The sequence below is a fragment of the Nanorana parkeri genome, unplaced genomic scaffold, assembly GCF_000935625.1.
Source record: "Nanorana parkeri isolate BGI_ZX_2015 unplaced genomic scaffold, ASM93562v1 scaffold965, whole genome shotgun sequence".
In the NCBI taxonomy this organism is placed as follows: domain Eukaryota; kingdom Metazoa; phylum Chordata; class Amphibia; order Anura; family Dicroglossidae; genus Nanorana; species Nanorana parkeri.
In genome coordinates this window covers 613,428-628,008 of record NW_017307233.1, presented here as the reverse complement: position 1 = coordinate 628,008, position 14,581 = coordinate 613,428, and the positions used below count along the sequence as shown (strand labels likewise).

General features: G+C 42.2%; 1 protein-coding gene across 1 annotated transcript in view; it reads right to left on the bottom strand.

Moving 5' to 3' along the window:
* WDR11 (WD repeat domain 11) overlaps window positions 1–14,581 on the bottom strand; it is a 75,985-nt gene that overhangs the window by 8,734 nt on the left and 52,670 nt on the right. Inside the window, exons 17-25 of the mRNA XM_018566644.1 lie at window positions 13,510–13,616; window positions 10,273–10,387; window positions 9,142–9,313; window positions 6,615–6,723; window positions 6,113–6,175; window positions 4,937–5,002; window positions 3,886–4,033; window positions 3,421–3,516; window positions 785–950 (exon numbers count right to left, since the gene is read on the bottom strand). Coding sequence (XP_018422146.1) covers window positions 785–950; window positions 3,421–3,516; window positions 3,886–4,033; window positions 4,937–5,002; window positions 6,113–6,175; window positions 6,615–6,723; window positions 9,142–9,313; window positions 10,273–10,387; window positions 13,510–13,616 — 1,042 coding nt within the window. The remainder of the gene's footprint in view (window positions 1–784; window positions 951–3,420; window positions 3,517–3,885; window positions 4,034–4,936; window positions 5,003–6,112; window positions 6,176–6,614; window positions 6,724–9,141; window positions 9,314–10,272; window positions 10,388–13,509; window positions 13,617–14,581) is intronic.

Here is a 14,581-nt window from a genome sequence, read left to right as displayed (position 1 = left end):
TATATTAGTGGTCCGCTTCCCACTTGAGTTCCTGTTCTGACACCCATCACATATACAGGAATTGAGAGCTTGAGAGCTCTTTTCACTGAGTACACAGCAATAAAACCTTGGCAGAGGTTCTAACCTCCCCTGTTCAATTCAAAATGGAAAAAAAAGGAGTACTGGGTAGTGTTTAAAGTTTATGTCAAGGGGAAAAAAAAGCATATGCAGCACATCTCTACCAATGCATGCCCACTCGACGTGTCTTATCCTTTTAAAGACTCTGCAAGTACAGAAAAATATCTGTTGATCTGCCAGAAATGCACTCGGCTCTTTAGTCCTGTTGTGGCCTGACAACACACAGCATTTTATGGACTGGTGGTGTCAGTGTTCCCAGTGTCTTTTGCTAAACTACTCAAACGCTCCCACTCTCAGATCTCTACAGGCTAATCATTCTGTTGTCCATTATAAGAACTAGGAGGGCTCTGTGAGATAACACAGGAAGTGTGCAAAGGACACAGGACAGCTCTGAATTTCTCAACAGTTTTTTTTTTTTGCACTTATTAAGCAGATATGACAAAATGCTTCTAATTGTATATTTAACAAACCAAAAAGGTAGCCAATAAGAGAAGGCTACTACTGGGGTTTTGATACACTTTAACTATTGTCATCTTAGGGGATTTTATAATACGTGGAGTAATTCTACCTAAGAACATAGATCAAAAATGAGAGAATTATGCCGTTTCACGCTACCAGTGGATATGGGTATTTATTCTATAGTATTGTAGGAAAAAAAACATCCCACCTGCCAGTTTTCCATTGGCTATCATATTGGTCGCCACAAGTTTGATGGTGCTTTGAGAGGGTCCAGAGGAAGTGACTGTGGTCACCAAACAGGCCTTTAGTGAATCACAGTAATACTGTGGGTTGTCGGCACTGGTCTCTAGCAGCAGCTGTACAGCTCGATCCGTCTGCAGAAAAAAGATACTGAAAGTTACTACCCGATGCAGATATCAATTGGACTGGACAAAAATAGTTTACTCAATAAGGTGTTTCTATTAGCAGTACTTCATAGCAACCAGATATCTGTTCACTATGGTCAGACAACAGATTATTTTTTCACATTCATTACCCTCTGCTCCCCTTTGCAGAAGCCAGACAACTTCTAAAATACAGTATGGTGAGCGGTTATTGGGGTCCATTTTGTATCACCGCACTGACTTTTTACCTGCAGAAGACAATTCTGTTCAATACAATATATTCCTAGTAAACTAAGTGAAGTGCGTCATCCGTCCTGACTCTCATTTTACTGCATAATTTGTTTAGAGGGGTGTAAAATGTAAAAGACATATTCAGCATCAAAATCATCCATGTAGTTCAGTCCATTTCACATAGCAGTAATAACCTATTGGTACCAAGTGATTTAACCATTTGCTGGCATTTACATCATCTGTGGCACATTGAAATCAGTGTGCTGCAAGTAGGATGACAGACACGGGTTTAGGATGCTTGGCAGCAGGCAAGGACACCAATCATGAGAAAAAAAATAAAGTGTGGGCTGCCATTATTATTATACAGGATTTCTATAGCGCCAACAGTTTGTGCAGCGCTTTACAATATAAGGAAGGCATTACAATCACAATACAAATCAAGACACGTAGGTAAGGAGGACCCTGCCCCTGAGACCTTACAATCTAAAAGGGAGGGGCAAGTGATACATGAGGCGGTAGCTGTGTGGGGATGTATTGTTTGAGAACGTGACGGTTCAGTGTTTAGGTTGAGGTGGGATAGGTTTCCCTGAAGAAATGTGTCTTAAGGGATCGCCTAAAGGCAGTCAGAGTGGGAAATAGATGGGCAGGTTGGGGTAGAGAGTTCCAGAGGATGGGAGAGACTCTAGTGAAGTCCTGGAGGCGAGCATGGGAGGAGTTGAAAAGGGAGCTGGAAAGCAGGAGGTCTTTTGAAAAGCGGAGGGGACGGTTAGGGTGATACTTTGAGACCAGGTTTGAGATATAGCCGGGGGCGGAGTTGTGGATGGCTTTGTAAGTGGTTGTTAATATTTTGAATGTTATCCTTTGGGCTATTGGAAGCCAGTGTAGGGATTGACAGAGGGGTTGTTTTAAAATGTAAAAGACATATTCAGCATCAAAATCATCCATGTAGTTCAGTCCATTTCACATAGCAGTAATAACCTATTGGTACCAAGTGATTTAACCATTTGCTGGCATTTACATCATCTGTGGCACATTGAAATCAGTGTGCTGCAAGTAGGATGACAGACACGGGTTTAGGATGCTTGGCAGCAGGCAAGGACACCAATCATGAGAAAAAAAATAAAGTGTGGGCTGCCATTATTATTATACAGGATTTCTATAGCGCCAACAGTTTGTGCAGCGCTTTACAATATAAGGAAGGCATTACAATCACAATACAAATCAAGACACGTAGGTAAGGAGGACCCTGCCCCTGAGACCTTACAATCTAAAAGGGAGGGGCAAGTGATACATGAGGCGGTAGCTGTGTGGGGATGTATTGTTTGAGAACGTGACGGTTCAGTGTTTAGGTTGAGGTGGGATAGGTTTCCCTGAAGAAATGTGTCTTAAGGGATCGCCTAAAGGCAGTCAGAGTGGGAAATAGATGGGCAGGTTGGGGTAGAGAGTTCCAGAGGATGGGAGAGACTCTAGTGAAGTCCTGGAGGCGAGCATGGGAGGAGTTGAAAAGGGAGCTGGAAAGCAGGAGGTCTTTTGAAAAGCGGAGGGGACGGTTAGGGTGATACTTTGAGACCAGGTTTGAGATATAGCCGGGGGCGGAGTTGTGGATGGCTTTGTAAGTGGTTGTTAATATTTTGAATGTTATCCTTTGGGCTATTGGAAGCCAGTGTAGGGATTGACAGAGGGGTTGTTGCAGACACTGAGTGGTTGGTTAGGTGAATGAGTCTAGCAGCTGCATTCATGATAGACTGAAGGGGGGATAGCCTGTGTAGAGGTAGGCCAACGAGAAGGGAGTTGCAGTAGTCAAGACGAGAGATAACAAGGGAGTGTGTGAGTAATTTTGCGGTTTCATTGGTGAGGAAGGGGCGTATTTGGGAGATGTTACGAAGGTGAAGGCGGCAAGATTTGGATAGCGATTGGATGTGAGGAAGAAAGGTGAGGTCCGAGCCATTGCTGACCTCCTCCAGAAAACGCCATTTGTTTCTGACATCAATAATTTCTGAGTCACTGACCCCAGAAAAGGCACGCAGTAAGTGAAGTCAGAACTCCTGATCTAGAGTTTGTTCCAAAAAGAGATTATATATAATATCTCACCATTAGTACAGGTCTTGTTTAAAGCTGCCCATGTAGTTTACCTGTATAGGTAACAAACTGACACTTAATAATACACTGGAAAATAGTAAATGGGATTCACTTGTGTTGTCTGTGTATTTTCAGAGATCTGTGCACTCACCTGTCCTAGTAGCAATAGTTGGTCTGCACATTTCCTGGTGTGTTCATAGCTGGAGCGTTTCACCTCCTGAAGACAAATTCTGTCCAACTGGAATCTCTGCAGGTAAAGGAAGAGAATAGGCTGTATAGAACCAAATATAGACATCATGCTGTAATATGTCTATTACTGGCTAACAGTGGACTGCATTGAGTACATTATGTTTTAATGCTGACAGTGCTAAAAAAGTGTAAAAAGGAAAAATATGCTCTCACATGCCCTGACCCCAACACACACCTGAGATCTAAATCTTCCCAACCCCGACATAATGCCTTTACACGTTACCTCCCCTTCCCATATACCTTTAACCGAATGCTTAATCCTTAACCTTAAAAATGAAAAAGAAATCTATGGCTTAGCTATTATATAGCAGTTCTCTATAATATCAGCATTCCCATGTATCACATTGCACAATCACAGACCACCTACCTGGAAGTAAGCATTCTCACACAGTAGGTCATAACAGATGTCCAGGGGTTCTGCTGGGATTTTGGGATTATCAGAATTACTTTGGTAAACCTGCAGGTAGTGAGAAGCCACCGTCCAAAAATGAAGCTCAGCTTCATCCCCATATAACCTGCAGAGGAGATTATTGCAAACCATATCAACAATAACAGTGAGGGAACATGACAGGAGGACTCTGAGTCACAGCTGGACAGTAGCCGCCATGTAATAATATGTGCTCTGCAGGCCGGCTTTATCTCGGGAAGTTCTTGTCCTGTTTAAGCCACCCACAGAAGGAGCCATCAGGTATTAGTCGTTTTCAATTAACCTGGCTGTATTGTGTATTACATGGAAGAAGGATGATAGAGGACACACTGACCAAACATAGAAGTTTGTTTTTAACCCTTTCACTGTTATCAGCCTTATATTTTCTATTCCAACTGACCCAGCCAGTCTTCACTTGTGTCAAAAAACACAATCGGCAATATTCACTAACCTAAAACACCCGGATAAGGAAACTTATTTTCAATAAAGTGACAGTAAGCCCTCGTTCACACCTGAACGTTTTGTAGCGCGTTCTACGCTCGATGAACGCTCTACAAAACGCTCAAAAATCTAAATCCCATTGTATTCAATGGTCTCGTTCCCACCTTGGCGTATTTCCGCCCGTCCCTAACACGCTACAAAACGGCCCACGCCTGAAAAGGTACAGGTACTACTTTGGGCCATTTTGTTGCGCGTTTCCATTGGGATACAGCCAAGTAGCCTTCGGAAACGCGCGACGGTCGCGCAACCTTTTTACCGCGAATCGCGGTAAAAAAACGTGCGACAGACGCGCATATCCAATACGCCTAGGTGTGAACGACACCTTAGCTTCAGCTAAGAGTCTATAATATTGGAATGTTGCAGTCACATGGCTGAAAATATTTAGTAAAGCTTTTGAATTAAAAGTAGTATGAACACCCCATTCATAAAAGCCACTTTTTTAAGAGGAATACTTATATGACTACATGACTACATGGAAACCTGAATGTACCTTGCCACCAATAGACACCTCTGTGTGAGCCTGAAATCTGGGTCTAGAAGAAGGTCCTTCACATCACTGCAAAGACATACAAAACAGTAATTATACTTATATTACCAATGTACTGTAAATGTAGTTTTCAATCATGGCGACAGAAGTAAACACATTCTTCAAGTGGAAATCCATTTTTGGATAGAGTGGCTCTGTAAAGTTGTTATTGTTTCTTTATCCTCACTGGGGATATACACTTACTTCTTGTCCAGAAGAGCACACAGCAAGTGAGGGGGGTAATAGAGCATTTCAAAGTCTTTCCCACCCTATCCAAAAGTTTAAAGACAACTTTTGGTTGGAGTTTCACTTTAACAGAATGACCCTGGCAATACATGGAGAACTATTAACACATCACATATTCATTTTCTAGTTTACATTCACTTTAAAAAGCATTTTTCTGTATGTGGATGTGAATCTGGTACTTGGCAGTAGCCCTATTTCTGGGGCAAATTTACTAGGATGTTCATTTTCATTCAATGGGAGGAATTTATCAAAGCACTTGCGACAGTTTTAGCCTGTTAGATCATTTTTTTTATGTGCAAATTTGTCTTTTTAACATGTGCCCCTGTTTTCTTCAGAGCGTGCACTACTTTTCCAACTGCATGTGTTTTGCACCTATTTTCTTAAGAGCTTGCGGTACTTTTTCAACTGCATGTTTTTTGCACTTTTTTGCACGTGTTTTCATCTGCACTTGTTCTGCGGCTGTCTGAAACTGGAGCATTACCTAAGAAAACACTCACAACTTAAGAAGTCCCCATGACCACTTCTTTAAGATACGGCAGTTAAGCTTTAGGCCTGAAGTTAGAAGTCTTCATTCTTGGAGTCTAATAAACCTAATTTATGAACAACATTACACTAGCTTCATAAATCTGGTGCAAATATATTCTGTGCAAGTTCAAACACTCGCAATTGCTTTGATAAATTCCCCCCACTGTGTTTAATGAAGAAAAAAAAAACACAGACAGATGAAACTTCAAGCCTAGTTCTTTTCAGTGTTTGTATGTGCAATCCTTTAGCAGGCTGTAAGTGGACAGATGGCCACAGCAGCACATTTATGTCATCAGTGATCGCAGTACAAAACATTGACTCCAAGTTAGGTCATTCATGACGGTATACTTGCAAACATCTGCAACTCACTTGGTCAGAGAGTTTATCTGCTGCTGGATCAGGTTCGTCACATCTTCATGTTCTGGATAGACCCTGCCATTAAAAAACATTCATTAGTCAACTTGGCTTTTGAATTCAAAAAGCATAGAAAATAGTGGTACAAACTGAAAGACATAACTGCAAAATCACTAACATCTCTTTTCCTGCAGGTACCACTATTGGACTGTGAAAGCCTTGAAGCATATGTGTTGATGCTCTGACAATAACCAAGAACTGGATAGCATCACCAATAGAAAAGAATCGTCTTTAGGGCGTACAACCAAAGTGTCCAAGTGTATGAAAGCCGCTCACAATTGCAGCATCACAACCAAATTCCACATTTTCTGATGCAGGTCAGAATCAAGTTGGCTGCCGTGCAGTAACACACTTATATTTTTGATAGTTTGATAAATAAGGCCCAGTGCATCATTGCTCTATTTCCCAACTTGGCGTATGTTTGCATTACAAAGAATACGTGCATAATAAAACTTACACATCTGTAATGTCTAAGGAGTGTTTCTCCCCCCAAGGCAGGTGAAGCAGGAAAGCTTTTAACACCAGAGAGGCTCTTGGAAGCAGCATGTATGGGCACCACACGGGATCTGAAAACACAAATACAGTGTTCTTAATTACTGTAATTATCTTCTACTTCAAGCTGAACTACAGGCAGGTGTGAAAAAAAATGCCAACTTGTGATTAATTCCCAGCGCTCACAAGGGCAGAGCCAATGATTGGTTACTCTGTCCAATGACAGCTCAGATCACAGTCACTTATGGGCAACCTGGTCTGCCGGTTGTGTTTTTGGAAGTGCCGTTTATCAATGGCATTATGGAAGTGGTTATACTTTTAAAATTAATTCTACTAGAATAAGCACTGATCGGTTTTCAGGAAAGCCTCATATGATCCCCCTCTAGATTAGAACTCTCTGGGTATGGGATGGTTAGAATTTTGCAGCAACCAAGCCTTGCTACATCCACATGTGCAGACATGGAACATGCTGACAGAAGGAGAAAGAAGACCTGATAAGTCTGCTTATGTTACTCTATTGCCCAATCACAGTCTGGTGTTGGAGTGGTGACCAAGCAGTATTGCTGATCTGCAGCAAAGAAATGTCAGGGCATCAACCAGATTGTGTGATGTCTGCCAAAACTGGGTAATCTCAGGACTGGTTGGAGAAAATGACAAACCCCGTGTATTTCAACTGTGAATTTACCATTTGTCTGGAGTTCAGCTTAAATTTAAAAAAAAGACGAACTAAAAAGTATTTTGTAGAACTATGATCCTGTACCAAATGCAACATGAAAAAAATCTCTGATCCCTCATTGGAACAGCAAATCTGAATGTGCATAGGTAGATTAGAATGATCACTGATCACTTGAGTATGCTCGTTTGTACAAATTGCAATGGACTGCCAAGCAGATTTAAGGTTTGGCTAATCTGCACAAAGAGGCATCAGTGTCTCAATTTACAAATTGCTGATTTGCCAGCAAATAAGGTACTTGTGAGTTTGTTTGTTCAGATCTACCTGCAGAACATTTAAACCAGAGTGCATGAAGTTTACTGTATATATGGATTCTCTTTAGCACAAAATTCACTCCGCATAGAACTAGAGTTCAACAAATTCCACAGGTAATACTGACCAATAAACCCATATGTAGCCTGCTAGCTGTAAGTCAGTACAAAATGAATGGCCACCCTGTGTTACCTGTAGGGTCAGTAAACATAAACTCCTATGCTGCCTGTAATCCACTTAGCTAGGGCCATTTAGAGCAATAGATTGGTAATTCACCACTACAGGTCCTGAGAAAGCTCAGTGAAGCCCAGCGGAAATCTGTTGGCTGAAGAGCGCCTGCATACAATCAGATGTAGGTACTGGTCAGGTATTCAGGTAACCGTCCCCTCCGCTCTTCAAATGACCTTCTGCTTTCCAGCTCCCTCGTCAACTCCTCCCTTGCTCGCCTCCAGGACTTCACTAGGACATCTCCCATCCTGGAACTCTCTACCCCAACCTGTCCGTCTATCTCCCACTCTGACTGCCTTTAGGCGATCCCTTAAGACTAATTTCTTTAAGGAAGCCTATCCCACCTCAAACTAACCGCTCAACCATTGCGTTCTCAGACAATTCATCCCTACACAGCTACCTCCTCATGTATCACTTCCCCCACCCTTTAGATTGTAAGCCCTCATGGGCAGGGCCCTCCTTCCCATCCTGTCTTGAATTGTATTGTAATGTCTTTCTTATATTGTAAAGCGCTGCGAAAACTGTTGGCACTGTATAAATCCTGTATAATAATAATAATTTGACAGGTATCAGGGCCAACTGTCAAAATAAAATAGACGCAGCTGGAAATTCCTCCATCCACACTTTTGAGAATAAATGCAGGAATCAAAACTGTTTTCATTCATTTATTCATTATCCTTACGTTATATACCAAGCTTAAGGATAACCTTCCATCCTCATTATTACAAAAGGGAAAAAACAAAACAAAACAGAATACAGATCAGTCGTCTCCCCAGTCTGCTGCCTAGAGAAAAGATTAAGCTTGAGCAGGCCATACATTATGCTAATTTCCTGAAGAACCAAACAAAATGTGCACAGTGGGTTTCAGTGGACATCCCTTGATCGGCTGATTGAAGGAACCGGTTGGAGAATCTCCAGATGAAATGAGCCAGTGCCCGTTGAGCTGCCGGCTCTGTTTGCGTATTCTGGCTGTGTAATCTACTGCTTTACCTGATCAGCAATTCTAGGCAGTGAGATTACAAAGGAACCTACTACTACATCTTTTTAGATGTTTAGTTCTGATCAATCCTGAAAACTTACTCCTATACACAGGGCACAAACTCACCACAACATACACAAAGGGAAATTGCAGGAATGAATGTTCTTGCATAGAGGGAAGTAATCGGAGTCCATACATTTTTCTCATCATTTGGATGTTCCCTGAATCTGACAGGTCATAATTAACTCTTCAAGCTTGATTGTGCTGGTTTCTACAATAGCAACATGTATGTCAAATTACCTATCAGCTCCTGTTCATCCATTCTGAAGCTAGGAGACTTCATGGACATCTCCAGTACACGGATGCAGCCGTCATCACAGGCCAGGATGACTTTGTCTGATGAGCACCAGTCTACATCTAAGACTCGATAATTCACGTTCCTCCCAGTACGAAGGCTGCTCACCATCTGAATCTGAGGGAAACAAAAAACACAGCATTATGTACACAATATAAGTGCAGTAAACACATTCCTGGTATCCAGGGCTGGATTTACTCTCTCTGCTGCCCCAAGGCAAGGTTCCTCAATGTGCCACCGTACCTGTCAAAGCCCCCCCCCATGGAGAATGGCAGACCTGTAGACTGCACACAAGTAATCTCGGTCTTCCCCGCTGTACCTTTAGCTCTGCTTGCCCAAAGCAGGGCTAAATGTAGAAAACAACTACCTGCCCAGCGCCAGGAGATAGGAATTCCACACCCCTGCTGCCCCGAGGCTGGGCCTTGGTTGGCCTTGCTTGTGGGAAATCCGGCCCTGCTGGTATCCACATGCAGAGAAATGCAGAATAATGTAGAAAAGAAGCACTGTTCGTATTGCCCATGTAAACCTACATTAGCACAGGCATAGAATCTGGTTGCTATGGGGAACACAGACAGATCTTCTTTCAGACTATAGTAAAAGACAGCATAGTGGCCACAATAGTAATACCATTAAATTACATTATTGCAATTTTTTGCTGCCTAGTTATTCAAAGATTTTTACAACTTTTAATTTGTATTATGTTAAATATTACTTAAAATGAATGTAAATCAATTAAGTGCACAACATACATAAAATTTCTTCCTATGTAATTTGAACACCAGTGACACCTGCAGGGCAATCAGACAAAACCCCAACTATGAAATATAAAAAGGAATTATCCTTTGAATATCACAAACTGCCTCTTTGTAACAATGCTCTGACATCATCCAATTAAATACACACACACTTTATATTATATATCTATCATCAAGAACACTAGGGTGGTCTTAAAGAAAAAAAACACTTATCCTTTTTGCCATACATTGAAGGACTAGTTATTCGTAGTAATGATATGCTGCGCCGGTACTGCGGAACTCTTAGCATTTCATAAAAGTCAAAGGTCTTGCAAAAGTTACCTCCTTGGTATCCCAAACCTCGGCTCCATCATTATAAAGCACAATTAGCTTCTGGTTTCCTTTTCCTGGAGCAAATCGGATTTTCCGCACACAGTTCCTGTGTGTAGGTACTCCCCTAAAATGAACCAATAATAACACATCAAAATGTTCACTGCTAAGCACACATTGCAATGCAACATAGCTATTAGCATGCTTACAAAAGGTCACTTATCTCATTAACCCACTTTGAGCATTACATTCAGTACCAGGCAGCAATAAAAGTCACTCACTGCTGATGAATTTGAATTAGAAATGAATCTGGGTGAACAGATGCATCACAGATCAATGGGTTTTTACTCAGCTTTAGGGATAACAGATATTTGTAGATTTGATTTGGAAACTTGTTCAACATAAAGCACCGTATTAAAAAAGATACAATAATGCGCTTTAATAATTAATGCACTTTGAATATCAAATAGTTTAATTCCTGCAATATGACATATAGACTCAATTTAGAATCATAAGGATGGTCCCTGGTACATTACAATAGTTATTACATATGGAAGACTGTTTTCATGCTCATGGGGACCTTTCCAATTCTCTTTTCCATACAAAAAAACATCTAATTGGTTGTTGCTATGGGCAACAAGAATAGTGTTTGCCACTTTAACAAGTTCTGATGTCCTGATGCTAAGTGGATCCGCAGCTTGTGTCAGCTACAACAGGGGTCCCCAACCCCTGGGCCGCGGACAGATACCGGTCCGAAGGCGTGTCAGCATGAGCTCACTCCGACCATCCACAGTGCAGCAATGGAGTGATCTCTTTGGCTCTGACATTGCAGCCGTCAGAGCGGGAGCCAAGCTGAGGGAAAGGAGACGGGGAGACGCCGCACCTGTGAGGATGCCTGGAAGACAGCCAAGAGCTGACTGCTAGAAATGGTAAGTGATAAGCTGGCCATACACCTTACAATTATCTGCAGATGTTTCTGTGGTCAGATGGAAAAGGTGGAACAGATTCCTCCATCTACACTTACCTGTGTGGATGGAGTAATCTCCACGTGGGCCAATTTTCCCATCTGACCACAGAAAATCTGCAGATAATTGTAAGGTGTATGGTCAGCTTAAGCAATAGGGCTGTTTCTACAGGCACTGGGACACCGAGTCGCTACAATGGAAGCCGTTAACCAAGTGCACAAAGAGACAGACCAGCTACGGTTATTCACATGGCTGTCCATTAATGACCTCTCCAGCTCAGATCCTCAGCTCTTCAGGCCTTGTAAAGACCAAATCAGGTGGATTTGAATATCAAATAGTTTAATTCCTGCAATATGACATATAGACTCAATTTAGAATCATAAGGATGGTCCCTGGTACATTACAATAGTTATTACATATGGAAGACTGTTTTCATGCTCATGGGGACCTTTCCAATTCTCTTTTCCATACAAAAAAACATCTAATTGGTTGTTGCTATGGGCAACAAGAATAGTGTTTGCCACTTTAACAAGTTCTGATGTCCTGATGCTAAGTGGATCCGCAGCTTGTGTCAGCTACAACAGGGGTCCCCAACCCCTGGGCCGCGGACAGATACCGGTCCGAAGGCGTGTCAGCATGAGCTCACTCCGACCATCCACAGTGCAGCAATGGAGTGATCTCTTTGGCTCTGACATTGCAGCCGTCAGAGCGGGAGCCAAGCTGAGGGAAAGGAGACGGGGAGACGCCGCACCTGTGAGGATGCCTGGAAGACAGCCAAGAGCTGACTGCTAGAAATGGTAAGTGATAAGCTGGCCATACACCTTACAATTATCTGCAGATGTTTCTGTGGTCAGATGGAAAAGGTGGAACAGATTCCTCCATCTACACTTACCTGTGTGGATGGAGTAATCTCCACGTGGGCCAATTTTCCCATCTGACCACAGAAAATCTGCAGATAATTGTAAGGTGTATGGTCAGCTTAAGCAATAGGGCTGTTTCTACAGGCACTGGGACACCGAGTCGCTACAATGGAAGCCGTTAACCAAGTGCACAAAGAGACAGACCAGCTACGGTTATTCACATGGCTGTCCATTAATGACCTCTCCAGCTCAGATCCTCAGCTCTTCAGGCCTTGTAAAGACCAAATCAGGTGGATATTTTCCTGTCAGAGAGTCTTTATTGATAAAAATAAAAGCCAAGCTTGTTTTGAAAAGTCCCTCTGCACCCCTCCTGAGACCCTCTGCACTCACCCCCATCCCCGTTCCTTGGGAACATTTTCTTCCACAAGACTGGTCCCTGGTGTCAAAAAGGTTGGGGACCGCTGTGCTACAGTATTCCACACATTTGTAAAAGTTAATGTATACACATATGGTGATTACAGATTGTCTAAACCATGCATAAGTCACCGTAAGGCACGGTTCACACCTGGGCGTTTTGTAGCGTGTTCCTACGCTCTGCAAAATGCTCAAACACCGAAATCCCATTATTTCCTATAGGTATGGTTCACACCTGGGCGTATTACAGGCCGTATGAACGTGCTACAAAACGCCCTATGCCGAAAGAAGTACAGGAGCTTCTTTGGGGCGCATTTGCCGCGAGTATCCATTGGGATACAGCCAGGTAGCCCTGGAAACGTGCGTTTGTTGCGCGGCTTTTTTAACCGCAAACCGTGGTAAAAACATGCGGCACGAAACGCGCGACAAACGCGCATATTCAATACGCCCAGGTGTGAACCCAGCCTAAAACATCGTTCATGTCATTTATCAATATATCAATTTATACAATCCAGGTTTGACACAGGAATTTTTAAAGGCCACTCAAAATTGCCATTTCAGTTTTCATTAAACAATGTCAGCCACTAACTTCGAAGATCTCTCTGGGACTGCGGTGGCAAGTTCTCTGCATCACAGTTTTCAGTTCTACAACTAGGACATTGCAGTAGGGCAAAGACCAGGTTGTCCATTCATCACACAGAAGGCGGTACAACAAATGTGTTCAATACTGAAAATGTAACATTCCCATTAATGTTTTCTATGACCATCTATATGACTTCTAATGTGTATCTACATAACCTTGGACAGGCTCAGCATGTAGAACTTAATCTTTCCAATCAACTAACTTCAAATTAAGATTCCAGAAAAAACAAACATTTTCAAGTGTACAAATGACAGTTTAGATATGCTTACAAACATCCTTCCAATATTTCTACAACTCTGTGCTCTGAATTTATAGATCAAATTTACAATATAAATCAGACAGGTGATGAAATAATAATGCCTCTTACCTGGATATACGGGCTTTCAGGTCCCAGAAGTTTAGGTTCCCATCAACATCGCCCAAAACCAAGATGTCTCCCTTCCAGGCAATGCATGAAATGCTCCCCATGCTGCCCTGTACAATTCAGACACAATTCTGTTCAATTCAAAACTGCTGAGTAGCAGCATATCATTTGCTCTATACAAATGAAACTATATTCCCCAATCATACGATAGATTTCATTGTAAGAATGCATTGATCTTCCCTCTCCCAGTTCTACCATACAAAAAGGTGTACAGGGGCCAATACCAGACAAATTCAGGCACTCAAGTTTACTAAGTAGTATCATAAGAGCATTGCACACCCAATAGTAGAAAACACACACACACACACACACACCAGGGGTGCCAAAAAATGTATACATATTGTAAGAGATGTTATCCATGTATTACATTTCGAAGAACATGGTACGAGAGGCTGAGGAGTTTGTGGGGAGCACTTTGAGCACCCCTTGCGGTTGCAGAAATCAAACGTGACTTGTATTCATCTTTTGTTATTGGTATGTATTGAATATTACAATTTTAATACAGTTTTTCCTTTCTTAAAATATGTATACATTGCTTTGGCACCTGGTGTGTGTGTGTGTGTGTGTATATATATATATTAGGGATGTCCCGGTGCCACTTTTTCAGGCCCAAGTACAAGTACATCCCCTCATGTACTTGCCGATACCAATTACCGATACTTTTTCTTAAAGGGACAGGTGACTTTAAATGATCCATAGTACAACTACATGTTATGTACTATGGATCATGATTTAACCTATTCATGTTAGCAGGGGAGAATTGTAACTCTATTGCTGGAGTGTAGTGGAGGTGTGTGCTGTATATATGTACTACATATACATTACACACGTCCAGTACATTATAGCAATAGATTTACAGCCAGCCCCGTCCCAGCTTCCCTTACTCACAGTTTCACTCCGATCCCCGTAGCCTCATGCGGTGCCTCTTGTAGTCGGCGCTGGGCAGGATCGCTGCATCGCATCTCGGTGCTCAGCTTGTGGGAGGCGCTCACAATTCTGCCCTGCTAACATGAAT